This window comes from Gymnodraco acuticeps, unplaced genomic scaffold (genome assembly GCF_902827175.1).
Source record: "Gymnodraco acuticeps unplaced genomic scaffold, fGymAcu1.1, whole genome shotgun sequence".
Taxonomy (NCBI): Eukaryota; Metazoa; Chordata; class Actinopteri; order Perciformes; family Bathydraconidae; genus Gymnodraco; species Gymnodraco acuticeps.
Window position 1 is genome coordinate 74,796 of NW_022990961.1, and position 19,912 is coordinate 94,707.

Genomic DNA, 19,912 nt, shown 5'->3' on the forward strand with positions numbered 1-19,912 from the left:
CAATTTGAGGGGTTTCTGCAGGGCAACAGTCTGCTGGCCGACTTTAATCCAAAAGCCAAACACAACGCCAGCTGGACCAATGTGCCCGTTTCTAGAGTAAATTAACTCATTGTTGGGTAATGGGAAAGGAATGAATTCATATCCATCAATTAGAGCAGGGGTGTCAAACTCAAATATACAGTGGGCCAACAATAAAAAATGGGTACTAGTCGAGGGCCGGACTGGTTCAATGTTTATTGCAAAACTTATTGAAATGAACTTATTGCACATATTAAACCTGGAACTAACAAAGCTTCAATGATTGCCTATAATAACAACATTAAATAATCAGTTGCATTCATTTCTTATGGCTCTATCTGCAGCTTTTCCAGAGTCATTTCCTTATGATTACATTTTTCCACAGAAGGAAACATCCATTAAACTCAGGTTGCTGCTCTGTGATGCGAGTTCAGATACTTGGCATCTCATCTCGGGTGCAAGGTCATCAATGTTTGGGCTCAGGCTCTGAGCGGAGGAGACCCTCAGGATGGAGTGAAGGTGTGCGTGCAATATACTGGCGGGCCAGATCTAATAGGAATTAGAAATTATCCTGCGGGCCGAAATTAAATCCACCAAGGGCCTGATTTGGCCCCCGGGCCTCGAGTTTGACACATGTGATGTAGAGTTACCAGAATATGGAAAGACACAACTAGGATGGCTTTAATAAAACTGGTTGGTTATATATGTGATGGTTTGCATTAGGGCTGCTCAATTAATCGTATTTTAATCGCAATTACGATTTTTGGCTTGCAACGATTATGAAAACAACATAATCGAAATAAAACGATTATTTTTTTTATATTGGTTTTTCAGTTGAATTATACTTGGCGTTCAGGGTAATCAACTGTTAAAAACATACTGTTCACATTTTCTTTTTCAATAAATGGATGATTTCAAAGTAAACGGATAATTGTTTTTAATAATCGTGATTTCAATTATTGACCCAAATAATCGAGATAATGATTTTTGCCAAAATCGAGCAGCCCTAGTTTGCATTGGATTTCTCCTGTGACATATGCCTATCAAGAAAGAAAGAAAGAGATAGAAAAAAAGGAAGAAAGAAAATATATAAGTGGAACAATTTTATTTTTTTTAATGGAAGAACAAAAGAAAAAAAAAATTGAAAAAAAAAATTGGAATTAAAAAAAAAATTTAAATAAATAAATGTAACCTGATTAATGTCACATTACTATGTTAGTTAAAAACATAGAAAAACCATACTTCTTTGTATTGAAATCCAAAAGTAACAGAAAGTAATCTGGTTACATTACATTAATATTGTGATACTCAGATTACTAATTACATATGTTCCGGTAGCTAGTAATTGTAACAGAGTACATTAAAGTAACCCTCCCAAGTTAACCTGAAGACATGCTGACTCCTCGATCTAAACGGGCCTTTCCCTTGATCAAACACCATCAGATCTGTGTGACTTCACCCTGCGTCCTTGAGTCATGGACCGTTTTAGGAATGAATCCAAAGCAGGGGGAACACATTGTCTCACGGCTTCCTTTGTTATTCAAAACGTCCCGGTAGCAGCAGTGAGTCCACAGCGCTGGGATTGGAGAGGACTGGCTCTGCCCCTGGTTCCTCATGATAAGGGAGGTAGTGCACACACACACAGCTCTTTAACTCAGCATCAGACCAGTGAGAGAGGGAGAGGGAGACACACACTCACTAACACACACACTCTACCCCCAAATCTCCAGCTCTGCTCAGAGAAAGAAGCAGCAGAGACACACACAAAAGCATTCTTGGCTTTCAGTTTAAGGGAAGAAGAAAAAAGTGAACAATACGCCTGGTGAGATCTTTTTACTTGAGATAGAAATAGAAGGAGAAAGGCGTGACAGGACTCAGACTCGTCGGGTTTAGTGAGGATCGTTGGTAAGGATCTCTACATCAGGAGAAAAGTGGACAGCAACAGCATGCGAGCAGCGATGAGGATCACGTGGCTGCTGCTTTCTCTCAGTGAGTACAAATATTTGAAAGTGCACGTTCACCTGTGGAGTTAGGGTGCGTTCTCTGTGTGATTGCTGTAGTAGTCGTACTCTAGAAGATACTATAGGATGTTAGGACATTACACAGAAGAGAGCAAACAGGTGCACACACACTTAATGTACTCCAGTATGAGTAAAAGTTAAGTATTTCAGTACAAATAAGTCTTTTAACATGTACTGTTTATAATGTAGCCTCTGTATCAACAGTAGAAGTACTCTTAAAATGTATTAAAGTCATGCATTACATATACAAATCTTAAAGAAAGTACAACATCAGTATAACAAATGGGGGCGGTGGTGGCGAAGTCGATAGGGACTTGGCTTGGCAACTGGAAGGTCACCAGTTCAAGTCCCGGAAAGACCAAGTGCTACCGAGGTGTCCCTGAGCAAGGCACCGTTCCCCACACTGCTCCCCGGGCGCCGTACATAATGGCAGCACACTGCTCCTAACACTAGGATGGGTCAAATGCAGAGAAACCGTTTCGTTACATGTTACCTGTACTGTGTAATGACAATACGTTCAATCTATCTATCAAATACAGAACAGACAAATAGTATTGATATTGAATATTATACGGCCAGATTTGTATTGCTAGTGAACAATGTTATGACTAGTATAATCCTAGTTCTAGTAGAGAACGAAAATTAAGGAGCATGACATTTTAAAAACGTTGTATAGCTGTGTTTCTGTATCATGTTGTTGGATTTATACTCGTTCAGTGTAAGCATCATGTTGTAGCTGGTGGAGCGAATTGAATTGTTACGCTCTTGGTGTTCAGAGAGTGTTTGGGGGGCTGCGACCCGTCTGAGTTGCTTCAGGACTGGATTATTTGAAGGGGTTTTAGAACCCTGCTAATTCAAACATGCAGTATTTCTTCATGTGATGACCCAATCTTACAAAATCACTGCTTAAATATATGACTTTGCATTTGATTAGATTATAAAGTGTTTTAAACCCTCATTAAAGTGTCTCGCAACTACAGTATATCTGTCACATACATTATTTTCTGAGTTCACTGGTAATATGTCCCGCCTTTTCCTGGATCAAACGATATTTAAATAGGCTATTTACACTAAAAGAACTCTTTAAAACGTTGCTTTTTTTACATTAAGTATGATGAGATTGTGTTTAAAGTGTTGGTCAGTTTCAATTACTGCACAAATAGTTTGTATCCAGGTCCATGATTACATTTAGATCAGTCGTTAACTTTAACTGTGGATTTAGTGTACAGTGTGTGAGTATAGCCATACAGCACATGCAATATGATCGTTAACTACTGATATCTAGGTGTATGTCACATAGAGATGAAAACATTGTTAAAAAAGTTTGTGCTCATACTTTCCACATGACAATTTTAGGATAAGATACGGTACGATAATACTTTAATGGTCAGATGAAGTCTGAAGTTTGACTTCAGTGTTGAAATGCATACGAAATCTAGTATACCCAATAGATGGGAGTTTAATGCAAGAATGTCTTATCAACTTGTGGACACATTCAGGCTCTTAGAAGCAAATAGAAGACAAAAAGCCTCAGTTGATGCCAAACTTGAAACGTGCTGCTGCCGCTCGGAGGCTTTTTGTCTCCGTCGTGCTTCTTTGTGCACTCATTTGTGTCATAATTAAATGGAGTGAAATCGTCTGCGTTGAGCCGCGCTCTTAGTTTCTTTTCTTCTGTGTCTCTGATCGAGTCTGGGAAGCTTACCGCTGCTGAGGGAAATCTGTAGGAAAGGGTTTATGGGACGGTGATAGAAAGTAAAACATCTGCCCCTCCAACACACACACACACACACACACACACACACACACACACACACACACACACACACACACACACACACACACACACACACACACACACACACACACACACACACACACACACACACACACACACACACACACACACACACACACAGAATAATGAAGTGCCCCCCCTCCAGTCTGAGAGGCGAGGAAAGTGTTTTTCTTTAATTATGCACCTGCCGCTCTCTATACAGTGTGTGGATTCAGGCGGGGGGCTTTTATTTTTGGGAGTATGAGAAAAAGACATGTGACACTTCTTCTAAACTCAAGTCAGCACTTTATTCTTTAAAAAACAAATAAAAGCCTGACACTTTTTGGAGCGTGTGAACTATCTGTGTCGGTGTGTTTGACAGAATGTTATCCCAAAGAGGGTGAAAGCCTCGCTGTGAAGTGAACATGTACTTTGAGAGTGTAATCGAGAAGCCTTTTTGTACACTTTGAGATCTTAGTGAGTGATTTAGTTGTATTATACCTGATCACTTTTAATCAGACTTTAAAAGACTTCAGGGATTTCATAGTTTGGGAGGGTTTCCTTAACAATATAGCAATTAGACTACTAACAAGCTGTTCAAACTATTAAGTAAGCCTCTTATTTAATATCCCCCCCCCCTGTGGGACTAATAAAGGTGATTGTGTATTTCTAACTTGATTACTTTACATCAAATGTGCAAAAGAGACCACAGAAATGTACAAACTTATGGTAAAACTCAATGTAACCTCCAGTCCAGGATCATTGTTTTCCCCATACACCATGTATTCGAAAATAACCAGCTTTTAAAAACGTGAATACATTTTCCCGAGCGCCACAAACCCCCTGAAATGATTCAGAATGACCTCATCTTGGATCTTGTTCTCCACGGGTCTTTAGGATTTGTTTCTCCTGACTGTATGGGCGCAGCGACTTCCTGAAATTACAGCTGATCGTCACGGTGATGACAAGATTTCAGGAAGTAACTGCGCCTAGTCTGCCGGCTGTAGTTACAGTAAACCACAGTTTTGTTTTTATGTGTTTGCCTTATCTTATCTAGTAGAATTACCTACATACTGTTCATTTGAGAATTACTCAAGAAGGTTTCTCGTACAACAGTGGTAGAATAGCAACGAAAATGCCAAACTACTCCTTTCCTGTAGTGTGTTATATAGCTTTTAGTGCATGTAAATGGTCTGCAGAGGCTTACAATCCCACATTTCCCCCCAGAGGGAGTTTCCCTTTGTTTATTTCCTTAACATACTGTAGTGACATCACTATGTAACACCCGTGCTTCTATTGGCTAGCGTTCCAACACATTGTACGTGATAGGCTAAGGGGCGGGACATCTCTAAGCAGTTGACCAATCACAACAGAGCCGGCCAGCTAACCAATCAGAGCAGACTGGGAATCACCTGAACATCAGCAGGAGAGGACTCTTTAAAGTAGAGACACTACATACTGATATACACCTGAACATCAGCAGGAGAGGACTCTTTAAAGTAGAGACACTACATACTGATATACACCTGAACATCAGCAGGAGAGGACTCTTTAAAGTAGAGACACTACATACTGATATACACCTGCACATCAGCAGGAGAGGACTCTTTAAAGTAGAGACACTACATACTGATATACAGCTGAACATCAGCAGGAGAGGACTCTTTAAAGTAGAGACACGACATACTGATATACACCTGAACATCAGCAGGAGAGGACTCTTTAAAGTAGAGACACTACATACTGATATACACCTGAACATCAGCAGGAGAGGACTCTTTAAAGTAGAGACACTACATACTGATATACACCTGCACATCAGCAGGAGAGGACTCTTTAAAGTAGAGACACTACATACTGATATACACCTGAGCATCAGCAGGAGAGGACTCTTTAAAGTAGAGACACTACATACTGATATACACCTGCACATCAGCAGGAGAGGACTCTTTAAAGTAGAGACACTACATACTGATATACACCTGAGCATCAGCAGGAGAGGACTCTTTAAAGTAGAGACACTACATACGATATACACCTGACATCAGCAGGAGAGGACTCTTTAAAGTAGAGACACTACATACTGATCTACACCTGAACATCAGCAGGAGAGGGACTCTTTAAAGTAGAGACACTACATACTGATATACACCTGCACATAAGCAGGAGAGGACTCTTTAAAGTAGAGACACTACATACTGAGTCTACACCTGAACATCAGCAGGAGAGGACTCTTTAAAGTAGAGACACTACATACTGATCTACACCTGAACATCAGCAGGAGAGGACTCTTTAAAGTAGAGACACTACATACTGATATACACCTGAACATCAGCAGGAGAGGACTCTTTAAAGTAGAGACACTACATACTGATATACACCTGAACATCAGCAGGAGAGGACTCTTTAAAGTAGAGACACTACATGCTGATATACACCTGAACATCAGCAGGAGAGGACTCTTTAAAGTAGAGACACTACATACTGATATACACCTGAACATCAGCAGGAGAGGACTCTTTAAAGTAGAGACACTACATACTGATATACACCTGAACATCAGCAGGAGAGGACTCTTTAAATTAGAGACACTACATACTGATATACACCTGAACATCAGCAGGAGAGGACTCTTTAAATTAGAGACACTACATACTGATATACACCTGCACATCAGCAGGAGAGGACTCTTTAAAGTAGAGACACTACATACTGATATACACCGGAACATCGTCAATAGAAGCTGCTGAAGAGAGTCTTCAGATGCTAGAGAGTGAAGTCAGTCAGTGTTAAAATAGTTCAAGAGGAACCTGGACACCAGGAAGGAGGCAGCAGCGTCCTCAGTTATCAGTCGTCTCCAGGACTTCCTCCCCCGACGCAGACCGTCTTTCTGCTGCGTTTTGCAGGTTCACGACTTGTCCGTTTCCTACAAGATAACAGCAGGCTTGGCACTCTGGACTGGTGTCTGCGCTGGCTGGCGTACATGCGAGAACAATAGATGAGGGAAAAAAACTATATCAACATCCCAGTTCCCAAGCAGGGCGTGGCGGCAGGAGACGGCCTCGAGGCTTTTCATCCAAATCCTGGTGGAGAAACAGGCCGAGGAGATTTAGGGAAATATAGCAGTCCTTAGCAAAGTGGAAAAAGCAGTTGCATAACAAAAAAGACTCACTTAAAGCAGGGGTGTCAAACTCAAGGCCCGGGGGCCAAATCCGGGCCGCGACCTCATTTTATGTGGCCCGCAAGAGCTTGCAAAGAATATAATATATTGGTGTAATTGTTGAATATTTACTTTCAATGATTTGCCCTAGACTTCTGTTTTCAGACGTAGTTATTTAGGAAGATATTACCAGAACTGATAATAATCCAATGCAGGGCCAACAATGTAATATAATACATTATTTAATATATATTATATATTTACATATGTATATTTATATAATTAAAATTACAACCGACCCTTTGAGTGCAACCATAATGCTGATGTGGCCCGGGATGAAATTGAGTTTGACCCCCCTGACTTAAAGCCACGAAACCACAAGATCTTTACACCAATTGCCAGATATTGCTGACAACAGTTGTGAGGATTTTGGATATTATAGAAATGTCATTAAAACATTTTCAAAGTATACCAGCAAACCTTATTTAGATGATATGACAAAACACTGTGTAGAGACATTCTTGATGTCTGCATAAATAAAGATTATGACTTATAATGATTTAGATCAAGTGATCTGCACTGCAAACAAAAAGAACAAAAGCCAGTATCTTGCTTCAACCAAATGACTCGTGGTGACTTCAATCTTTAGCTGCCATTGATTGATTGCCAAGTGGTTTGCTAACAGGTCTTATCAGGAAAAACAAACAAAAACAATAGAACCTGTTAACATGGGTTCAGTCTTGTTATTAAGTGTTGAGTTCCCTAAACGGCCAACAGATGTTAATTCACCTCAAAAAGAGAGTTTGGGTTAAAAGATGTAATTCAAGAAAAGTTAAACGATAAATTACTTTTAAATTATTCCAGTCTCTGTATTTTCGGAGGAACTTACTATTTTATCATTCAACATTGTTAATTAATGGAGTTTGCTCAGTCGTTTTGTCTTGGGGAATGGTCTGCAATAAGTTTGATTTGTTGTTGGCGTGGCCTTTTTGCATTTAAAGCAGATTTGATGCCATAGAGCAGGGGTGTCAAACTCAAGGCCCGGGGGCCAAATCCGGCCCCTGACTTCATTTTCTGTGGCCCCACAAGAGCTTGCAAAGAATATAATATGTTTATTATACGGTTACATGATACTTTGCAGAAGCACGTTGCCCATAAACTACATGTCCCACAATGCATCTCAAATTAGACTTTTTTTCTCAGAATTGGATTTTTATTTCAAAATGTCACTTCTTTTTTTTGTTTTTCCAGAATTTGGCTTTTCTTTTCAAATCATTTTGTGACATTCTCACCGAAGAGACTTGCAATTATTGGCCCTAGACTTCTGCTTTCAGACGTAGTTAATTATGAAGTTATTACCCTATCTGATAATAATCCAATGCAGAGACATTAATGTAATATAGTACATTATTTTATATATATTAAATATTTATGTATTTTTATATAGTCTTAAAGTTACAACCGGCCCTTTGAGTGCAACCATAATGCAGATGTGGCCCGCGATGAAATTGAATTTGACACCCCTGATGTAGAGGAAAAACACTTTGCAAAGACACCTGTGATTCCCAGTCGTTCCTTATTCTGTTTCAACCCTCTGGATGTTTCCCCTCTCACTTCTGACCTCCCTGGAGCATTTCTGAAGATCTAAAGCAGCCTTTTTATGAACCATGTGTTTCGACCAGATGCATTTTTATGTTTTTAAAGGCCAGGCACGGCTGGCATGTGGAAGTTTCCATCGGGGAGCACCCTCTAAAGCCAAGCATTTCATCACTGTCCTGATAAAGAGCCCCTCGCCTTCACCTCTACTGTAACCTCGCACTCCCTTTCTTTACCCAGCATGCCACGCTGCACAACCAGGTGTCCATTAATCAGGCCTGTGTCTGGTACCGTCATGGACAGCCTCCTCATTCCTCTCCTCCCTTCATCTCTCGCTCCTCAGCACTCTTTTCTTCTGCCTCATCACTTTGTGTGAACTCCCCTCACTCCTCGGGTTTTAGGAAAACAGAAAACAAATGCTACGGCTTTATTAGCTTGTGAACACAGCAGAAAAAAGGCAATCATTTATTTAAAGAAATGCATTTGAAAGTGTATTTGCATGTGAAGTAATTCATCCCGACTCAATAATTCACAAAAATATGAATAATTTAAGATTTTCAAATATTCTTAAAGTCGAGAAAAATCTTGGTGAAAGCCTCACAGCTTGTTTCTACATGACGATGAAGTTACTCTGAAAACACTGAAAAGCTGACTTTAATTAAATGTATTATGTCAACAAATGTCACATAACTGTATTAGGTTAGTTGAAAGCAATAAACAACAGTAGGTTCAACTTCATATTATTGCTTTCAACTAACCTGATACAGTTATGTGAAATCTGTGGACATAATACATTTAATTAAAGTCACTGTTTCAGTTTTTTCAGTGCATGTTAATATGTAGAAAACATGGTCAGTGAATTGTATTGGACTCCAGAATACATAATAGAAATATTTAATATATTAGTGTTCATAATGATTCTTATATTTTATGTTGCAACATAGCTGCCAAATACAAATTTGCAATGGTTTCCGAAATACTCTCCTGTTGCCCAATTTATCTCGGCAGAGGGTACGTGTGTGTGTGTGTGTGTGTGTGTGTGTGTGTGTGTGTGTGTGTGTGTGTGTGTGTGTGTGTGTGTGTGTGTGTGTGCGCGCGTGTATTGGGGGGGATTGCAGAGCTTTAACATTGAACTTTTACCATCAGCGCACCCCGACAGCTCGTATAAACACACATACCAGTCTGGTCTCCAAGGACTGGGAGTGTGTTGTTTGTAGATAATGTGTGTGTGCTAATGTGTGTGTGTGTGTGTGTGTATGTGTGTGGTCGGTCATTTCCATGTGGCCGTTAGATTTACGGTGTCTCAAACCCTCTTCACTTTCTCTCCTCTCACCCCCCTCCTTTCTTCTCTCCTCCCTTTCACTCGTCTCTCTTTTATTCCCACCGAGTGTTTTAACATTCACAGCTTTCCCCTCCCCTCCCCCACACCACCAGTTGAGGGCTGGATTAGGCCTTTCAATGGGACGAGGATGGGTTGGGAGGGTTATTTTTAAATTGTAATCCGTTTCAATAACTAGTTACATGTCAGAAAATGTATCAATCAAGGTAATATGTGTACGCCAAGTGGGCTGATTTTGATGAGTTTTACGTCCTTTTTAAGGTTTTAGGGGTCTCAAAACTGCCATTCTTTACCCATAACATGTCAGAAATGTATTCAACATCCTCAATTTACCTTGGAAAACACACCATAATCGTCCAAGCAATTTTTTGCTCATAGATAGATAGTAGTAAAGTACTTTATTGATCCTAATTTGGGAAATGTTTGTGTTGCAGCAGCATAAAAAACAAGGCAATGTACATAAGAGAAATGAAGACACTAGAAATAAACAGTCCAAAATATTTCTGAAATAGGGTTAGTGGAAATACAAATACAAATTTCCAGTAGCAAATATAATGTATATCGTCTACATAAGCTAATTAACACAACTTATGCTAATCGTGCTAATTGCCCAACATATGCGAGTTAGCATCCGGCAGTTTCTATGTTCCAGGGACCCGTACTATATATTTATCTCGTAAAACGTTGGGGTACTCAACATATCCACGTTCACAATGCTGGTAAGTAGACTAAAGCCTGGCCGTGAGGGAGTAGCCCGCTCCTGCATGGCCGCACGTGGGGGCCAGAGGGTCTTTGTGTGGGCTGTCAGAAAGCTAACGGCCCCTTTGTCCCACCGCCGCTTTAGAGCGACAGCTACATTTATTTATTTACTCACAGAGCATGTTCACGCTCCGACACACACCAATCCTGAGTTACAGTCAGGGGGTCTGGCAAGCTGCAATCACTGGCTGGGACACACACACACACACACACACACACACACACACACACACACACACACACACACACACACACACACACACACACACACACACACACACACACACACACACACACACACACACACACACACACACACACACACACACACACACACACACACACACACACACACACACACACACACACACACACACACACACACACACACACACACACACAACTCAATTGTGGGGCCCGAACTGATTTTACCCAATTGTGGGGTCCACCCTTTCCAATTATACTAGACCTCCGTAAAAAAATCAGGCAATATAGAAAAAAAACTAGAATCACAAAAATCACTTGAAATAAACATAATTCCAAGCTTTTGTCATTATGCTAGTTTTTTACCCACTTAGTGGGGCCCAGTTTCTAGCAGTCAGCACTTATGAGGTCCATTATACACACACACACACATATTTCTAGTTTTCATATCTTGGAAGGGATCAGACACACACATATTTCTAGTTTTCATATCTTGGAAGGGATCAGAGTTACTAGAGACATTATTGAGTTGAATGGACTTTCCTTGTTACCAAAGAAACTGCAGAACAGCATCATGAACATTTACATTCTACTCTGATATTTTTTACACCAACAAATTCACATTGCTGGTAAAATAAGTCATTACTTAGGTGATTAGCCTCATCTTAACATAGAATATAACTAGACAGTAGACATGGCAGTAACATTGAAACACCATGGAGACCAAATCAATAATCCCCTAAAGATCCTTTTCGTTCAACATTGTTTTTTCTTAGAGGCAACAATTAGTAATTCTTGAGAAAAAAGTATAATTCATATAAACTCTCTACAACATTATTTTAATGCTATAAATATTGATTTGTATATTATTGGGGTGTTTCTATATCGTTAAAACAAAATGTACAACTTGACCAATCCCATGACCCAAAAAACAAAACAAACAGGCCTAACAAATCAGTAGACTTTTACCTCCTTTTGAGTTACATTTAACAATGACATATTCTGGTCATTTTGAGGTTCAAATTTGTATAAAGTTTCTCTCCTGTGAAATGTTTCCATGCTTCAATGAGGGATTTTAGACTTTGAAAAACATTTACATGCACAAAAAGATATTTTCTACACTACAGGAGAGGGAAAACCCTAAAAGCAAAAAAGGAAATCTTTAAAAACATGGATGATTCTTTCTAGCAGCATAATCGGAATGCAATTGATTTCCCTTTAATTTATATTAGTTGACGATTCAAAAATGAAAATTTGGTTTGGTTTAGGTAAAACCCCTAGTTTTGGTAGTGGTACTTGAAACCCTTCTTTCAACATTGAACGTATTTTTCCTTGGTTCAATTTTATTTCATTTACATTCGGAGAGAAGAAATTGAAATGTTCATGTAATACTTAACGGCTCCCCAGTCCCTATTTGTTAGGGCTTGAGGTTCGGCAGGGATACAATCCTCACATGCATCTTTCCCTGGAACCTGGTTCTTGATTGTCCATTTCATAACCCAAGTGTTGTTCCACAGCAGCACTTTCTGCTGACGTCCAGCTGCGTTTCACAAACGTTTGTTTCCCTAGGTGGACAAATAATAACATGTCATAGGTTTAAGAAGTTTAAGAGCCAGTTATTATCATACAGTTAAGAATCTTATAAAACATTTAAAAAGTACCCATATTGCAGATCTGAAAGAATGTTAATGGTGCGACACCTTCTGATCACTTTATTCCATCACAATCAGACACACCATTTTGTTTGATACTAAGAGTTTGATTATCAACAAAGTGATTGGTCAATTTATCTGTAAGCTCCCATTCATTGTGCAGATACAAACTAGCGTCTGGCATAATTTATAGAATTTATCAAAGTTGCAAAATGGTATTCCAGAAGATGTCCGTGTGGCTCATTTACAGTCCTGCTCCAGTGTAGTTTGTGACATCTAAGGCAAATACTTGAAAATGTCTATGTTGCAGAGTAAATGAATACACTTAATTTATTACAGACAGAATACTTACTTAAATGTACATAATAATACATGTAAACATTGTAAAATGTAAAAGGTCTTATCTTGGTACATAGTGAAAAGGAAAGAATACACATATTGTGGAGACGGCTCCATATTACTGAATTACCTCGGTAGTAGCACAGTCACTGTTTGATGCTTATGTAGACATAAAGTTCCAAGGAGAGCGTCTCGTCCTCAACTCCCTCCCTGGATTAGTCTGCCCGTTTGTCACCTGGAACTGAGATACAAAAATAATGCACTAAGAAGGTAGTAACCATGCATATAATCATTAGTTGCTGAAGTTAGCTAAATGACAAACTATCTGAAACTGGATTTGGATCAAAACAAAGGCATGGCATTATTTAGTCCTGTGGTCTCAATACATTTTTCAATATCAAAAAGGGGTTGCAATGGACTGCTTTCAAATTACCCTTTCAAACATGCATAGGCTCAGGAAGTGTAGACTTATACATACAATGACCTACTATTAGATGTTAAGAAGGTACTTTAGAAATCTTTTAATTCATTTTAAGTTATAACCAAACGGGAGGGCCTCATAAGGACAAGACTAGAAACAAGTGTGTGTGACAGGTTTTTGTAACTACTCCCATCGAGGCTAAGGTAAATGATAACCATTTTAACCATGCTTATGCTCACAAAGTGTTAACTTACGCCTACAACAACTTGAGTTTAGATTCCAAAAGGTGTTGCACAAATGTTTTTAAATGACTTTAAGTTATAACCAAACGGGAGGGCCCCATAAGGACAAGACTAGAAACCAGTGTGTGTGACAGGTTTATGTAACTACTCCCATCGAGGCTAAGGTAAATGATAACCGTTTTAACCATGCTTATGCTCACAAAGTGTTAACTTACGCCTACAACAACTAGAGTTTAGATTCTAAAAGGTGTTGCATAAATGTTTTAAAATTACTTTAAGTTATAACCAAACGGGAGGGCCCCATAAGGACAAGACTAGAAACCAGTGTGTGTGACAGGTTTAAGTAACAAATCCCATTATAGCTAGTCTAAAAATATGTTCAATTTAGTTTCCTCAGTCAGATCTACACAAATCACTCAATTAGTAACAGGATTAAAGCTGTATCAGAAAATAGTTTTTTAAAAAAGGGTCCTCTCTTGAAATTAACATATTGTGGAGACAGCTCCATATTACTGAAATACCTCGGTCGTAGCACAGTCACTTGTTGATGTCTCGGGGAAAGTCAAGTCTAAGGGGAGCCTCTCCTCCTCAACTCCCTCTGGATTAGTATGCCCGTTTGTCACCTGGAACTGAGATACAACAAGAATGCACTAAGAAGATACAAACTATCTGAAACTGGATTTGGATCAAAACAAAGGCATGGCATTATTTAGTCCTGTGGTCTCAATACATTTTACAATATCAAAAAGGGGTTGCAATGGACTGCTTTCAAATTACCCTTTCAAACATGCATAGGCTCAGGAAGTGTAGACTTATACATACAATGACCTACTATTAGATGTTAAAAAGGTACTTTAGAAATCTTTTAATTCATTTTAAGTTATAACCAAACGGGAGGGCCCCATAAGGACAAGACTAGAAACCAGTGTGTGTGACAGGTTTATGTAACTACTCCCATCGAGGCTAAGGTAAATGATAACCGTTTTAACCATGCTTATGCTCACAAAGTGTTAACTTACGCCTACAACAACTAGAGTTTAGATTCTAAAAGGTGTTGCATAAATGTTTTAAAATTACTTTAAGTTATAACCAAACGGGAGGGCCCCATAAGGACAAGACTAGAAACCAGTGTGTGTGACAGGTTTAAGTAACAAATCCCATTATAGCTAGTCTAAAAATATGTTCAATTTAGTTTCCTCAGTCAGATCTACACAAATCACTCAATTAGTAACAGGATTAAAGCTGTATCAGAAAATAGTTTTTAAAAAAAGGGTCCTCTCTTGAAATTAACATATTGTGGAGACAGCTCCATATTACTGAAATACCTCGGTCGTAGCACAGTCACTTGTTGATGTTTCGGGGAAAGTCAAGTCTAAGGGGAGCCTCTCCTCCTCAACTCCCTCTGGATTAGTATGCCCGTTTGTCACCTGGAACTGAGATACAACAAGAATGCACTAAGAAGATACAAACTATCTGAAACTGGATTTGGATAAAAACAAAGGCATGGCATTATTTAGTCCTGTGGTCTCAATACATTTTTCAATATCAAAAAGGGGTTGCAATGGACTGCTTTCAAATTACCCTTTCAAACATGCATAGGCTCAGGAAGTGTAGACTTATACATACAATGACCTACTATTAGATGTTAAAAAGGTACTTTAGAAATCTTTTAATTCATTTTAAGTTATAACCAAACGGGAGGGCCCCATAAGGACAAGACTAGAAACCAGTGTGTATGACAGGTTTTTGTAACTACTCCCATCGAGGCTAAGGTAAATGATAACCGTTTTAACCATGCTTATGCTCACAAAGTGTTAACTTACGCCTACAACAACTAGAGTTTAGATTCTAAAAGGTGTTGCATAAATGTTTTAAAATTACTTTAAGTTATAACCAAACGGGAGGGCCCCATAAGGACAAGACTAGAAACCAGTGTGTGTGACAGGTTTAAGTAACAAATCCCATTATAGCTAGTCTAAAAATATGTTCAATTTAGTTTCTTCAGTCAGATCTACACAAATCACTCAATTAGTAACAGGATTAAAGCTGTATTAGAAAAGAGTTTTTTTTTAAAAAGGTCCTCTCTTGAAAAGGACAACATTAACATATTGTGGAGACAGCTCCATATTACTGAATTACCTCAATATCAAAAAGGGGTTGCAATGGACTGCTTTCAAATGACCCTTTCAAACATGCACAGGCTTAGGAAGTGTATAAATATACGTAGAATGAACCTATAACACAAGAATGCACTAAGAGAAGATCTCAAAAGGTATAGCTATCCAATAATAAACAAATTAATCACGTACTATAATTATTTGGATGGAAACAATAAAATGTGTTGAATCACGTGTTATTGTTGAGTTATATGTGTAAATGTACCTGTTTGCGCAAAGGCCAGTCAGCATCCCCGTAACTGCAGGTTATTTCTTCTTCTGGGGAGTTGTCTCTGCAAATAGGCAGAGATCCAATCAATGACAATAGTTTTCATCTTGCAGTTTGGTGTTTGCCCAGTAACTTGTCTTGAAGAGATGCATCAAGGGGTCAAGACTTAAATAAATAGAGATTGAATGTTAGTAGTATAATTTGCATACTTGGATTGGATACAGTGTTGAAAGTAACATTTAAAAAGAAAAATTATTATTATTATTATAGACTTCAGAAAACACTGTCCAGAACCCGCCCCCCTTCACCTCAATGGAGAGAGAGTGGAGAGGGTCCCCACCTTTAAGTTCCTGGGGGTTCAAATTTCGGAGAGCCTCAGCTGTACACACCACTGCAGCAGTTAAAAAGGCCCAGCAGCGACTGCACTTCATGAGGGTGCTTCGGAGGAACAGACTGAACAAGAAGCTGCTGGTGTCCTTCTACCGGGCGACCATCGAGAGCGTGCTGTCATTCTCCATCTCTGTGTGGTATGCTGGATGTTCAGCTGCGGACAAGAAAGCCCTGCAGAGAGTGATTAGGATGGCAGAGAAAACCGTCGGCGGCTTTTGCACACTGGGACAGAGTTGCACTCTGAATCTCGTTGTATTTTTTGTATAATGACAATAAAAGGCTTTAACTTTAACTAAAACCAAGTGTACACTAAAGTGCATTTCCAGTCACTAAAACAAAGATGTGCTCTGCTCCCACATAGTTTTCCTTGCAAAAGTATCCAAAAGACTAAGGGCAGCAATAGACAATGCTGGAGACAACAGTGTGAAATCTATTTGACTACACATTATTATAAATAAACTACGGTCATGTTGCCGGTTAGAATGCTATGTTTACATATTCACTCACCTGTGTCTGAGACACATTACATTCAAATGTTTATCAACAAAGTTTGATTAAAACATCCAAAGGGTTATGTTTAAATCATCACAACTGACGTCAACAAATAAGAAATAATAACCCAATTGGCCCCAGAGATGCTTATTTAATTATATATGATTTATTCTGAATAATAACTGTTTGACTAAAACAGTTATTGGGATAACTTTGTATTATTATATGGGAACATGCTCAACTTCCATGTGGCCCATTTATATGATGCCCAGAGTCTGTAACAGGCATATGGTGTTTCTTTTGTTTTAAACACTCACATTTGACTTTTGTAAGTGGCTTATTTATTGATGAATGAATATTTAGAAAATGTTACCAAATATTACAAAATTATCTTATCTTAAATAATTGCATAGCTTTTTGCTTTTCCCTAGCTTTAAATGTTAATACTGCCAGTAAAAAGTAACTTTTTGGAGTTAAGATTCCCATGGGAAGCAATGTTGGGATTATAAATTAAGATATTGTGATTTAATTTGCACTATTTGCTTGTGTTTATTTAAAACATGCAACATTGTAAGCACTTACCTTTAAACGGTGTGTTACAAATGTGATCCTGGCATCCTGTTGAAGACCAAGCCGTCTATTCCTCACTGAACTCTGTTTTCTTAATTGTCAGCCATCTCACCTGTTAGACAGAAGAATAGCCTTAATTATTAATTACACCCTGATCCTGTTCAGGATATTTCAATGTTAGCAGGTTCTCAGTCAGTTCAGTCATTCTGATGTTTAATGATGACCATTGTCACATAACTTATTGAAGCTAATGTTATCCCAACTTAATTGAATAAGAAAGTTAATAGCTAGCTTACGTTATCTGGCTAAGAAGGTATAATATTATGTATTATTTACACCACTTTTACAAAGAGAAGTGCCATGTGCACTAAAAGCCTGACTTAATGGTGTGCTGTTCACTCTCTCAGTCTTCTAACCTCATCATGTAGCGCTTGACTGTTTAGCTGAAGCTGTGAATATTTTTCAGCCAAACTCAACTCTTCAGCTGTTTGCTGGCTGTTCTGTGCTTTGCTCTCTGTTGTATCCATATCATCACTGTTGCCAGTATTTTTCATTATTTGCTAAATGAGTTTTAGCAATTTCCTTAGATGATACATTGAAATATCCTCTTCTTCATCATTTATTACATTATCCACGGATCCTGTTATTAGTCTTGTTAAAGCTCGCCTTGTAATGACATTTCCACTTGAGACTTTAGCTTCATCACACACCTCTTTGAGCTGATCCAGTTGCAACCTGCTGTGCGCGTCCGGTGCTCCAGCCCTGCTCGCTCCCGTCAGGGGAAAACTCCGTCCGAGTTGGTGTCACACACAGACACGGCGAAACATTAATACCTCAGCAGTGCCTCCAATATTTGTTGCACACGTGGACACAAGAGGGATTTCCAGGCGTGCATACGTTTAAAAAACAAGACGATCTTTACTTCAGTTCTTCAATTTACGTAAAAGCAAGACTTTACATCACGTGTCTGCATGCACTCCTCTCATCCCCCGAGCTGCCCCCCCCCCCCCCCCACGTGCCTGTGTAAACTTCACTAATTTAGGCATTGCACATGAATACAGTGCATAAATATCCAAAATCCTATGGAGGAGAAATCACGTTGCTTACTTCCGGGTTTTAGGACGCGTCACTGCATCACTGCTCTGTCCTGTTTCTCACAGCACGGCTTAGTAAGAGTGGGGGAGGGGAGGGCAATCAGGTGCACGTGCACCATGCTCTGCAAATGCACGGGGAAACGAACCACAGGAATATTGCCGTTGTTAACTCCCTGCATCCTGATGCTATCTTTACTTGTACTCAAGCACAAGATCTGAATAATTCTACTTTTACTCAAGTACAAGATCTGAGTACTTCTACTTTTACTCCAGTACAATATCTGAGTACTTTTACTCAAGTACCAGATAGAGTACTTCTACTTTTACTACAAGATCTGAGTACTTCTACATTTACTCAAGTACAAGATCTGAGTACTTCTACTTTTACTACAGATCTACTTTTACTCAAGTACAATATCTGAGTACTTCTACATTGACTCAAGTACACTATCTGAGTACTTCTACTTTTACTAAAGTACCAGACCTGGGTACTTATACTTTTACTCAAGTACAAGATCTGAGTACTTCTACTTTTACTCCAGTACAATATCTGAGTACTTTTACTCAAGTACCAGATAGAGTACTTCTACTTTTACTACAAGATCTGAGTACTTCTACATTTACTCAAGTACAAGATATGAGTACTTCTACTTTTACTACAAGATCTGAGTACATCTACATTTACTCAAGTACATATCTGAGTACTTTTACTCAAGTACCAGATCTGAGTACTAATATTTTACTCAAGTACAAGATCTGAGTACTTCTACTTTTAATCAAGTACAAGATCTGAGTACTTCTACTTTTACTTTACTACAAGATCTGAGTACTTCTACTTTTACTTTACTACAAGATCTGAGTACTTATACTTTTACTCAAGTACAAGATCTGAGTACTTCTATATGTACTACAATATCTGAGTACTTCTACTTTTACTCAAGTACAAGATCTGAGTACTTATACTCAAGTCCAATATCTGAGTACTTCTATATTTACTACAAGTAAGAGTGGGGGAGGGGAGGGCAATCAGGTGCACGTGCACACCATGCTCTGCAAATGCACGGGGAAACGAACCACAGGAATATTGCCGTTGTTAACTCCCTGCATCCTGATGCTATCTTTACTTGTACTCAAGTACAAGATCTGAATAATTCTACTTTTACTCAAGTACAAGATCTGAGTACTTCTACTTTTACTCAATTACAAGACCTGAGTACTTCTACTTTTACTAAAGTACCAGACCTGGGTACTTATACTTTTACTCAAGTACACGATCTGAGTACTTCTACTTTTACTCCAGTACAATATCTGAGTACTTTTACTCAAGTAGCAGATAGAGTACTTCTACTTTTACTACAAGTTCTGAGTACTTCTACATTTACTCCAGTACAATATCTGAGTACTTTTACTTTTACTCAAGTACCAGATAAAGTACTTCTACTTTTACTACAAGATC

At 38.8% G+C, this 19,912-nt stretch overlaps 1 protein-coding gene and 1 long non-coding RNA gene across 4 annotated transcripts in view; one reads left to right on the forward strand and one right to left on the reverse strand.

Moving 5' to 3' along the window:
- Positions 1–1,668: 1,668 nt before the first annotated feature.
- Positions 1,669–19,912, forward strand: part of podxl (podocalyxin-like) — a 41,400-nt gene continuing 23,156 nt past the window's right edge. The window contains exon 1 of the mRNA XM_034235169.1: positions 1,669–2,007. Coding sequence (XP_034091060.1) covers positions 1,965–2,007 — 43 coding nt within the window. The 5' untranslated portion in view covers positions 1,669–1,964. The remainder of the gene's footprint in view (positions 2,008–19,912) is intronic.
- On the reverse strand, positions 11,119–17,335 carry LOC117558783. Of its 3 annotated transcripts, none has more exons than XR_004570873.1 (6): positions 16,300–17,335; positions 15,908–15,974; positions 14,851–14,958; positions 14,047–14,154; positions 12,993–13,103; positions 11,119–12,436 (listed from the first exon to the last, which is right to left on the reverse strand). It is a non-coding gene; the product is annotated as an uncharacterized LOC117558783 (long non-coding RNA). The 3 variants fall into 3 exon arrangements; XR_004570872.1 differs by having other exon boundaries at positions 16,251–17,333; XR_004570874.1 differs by lacking the exons at positions 14,047–14,154; positions 14,851–14,958 and having other exon boundaries at positions 16,251–17,281.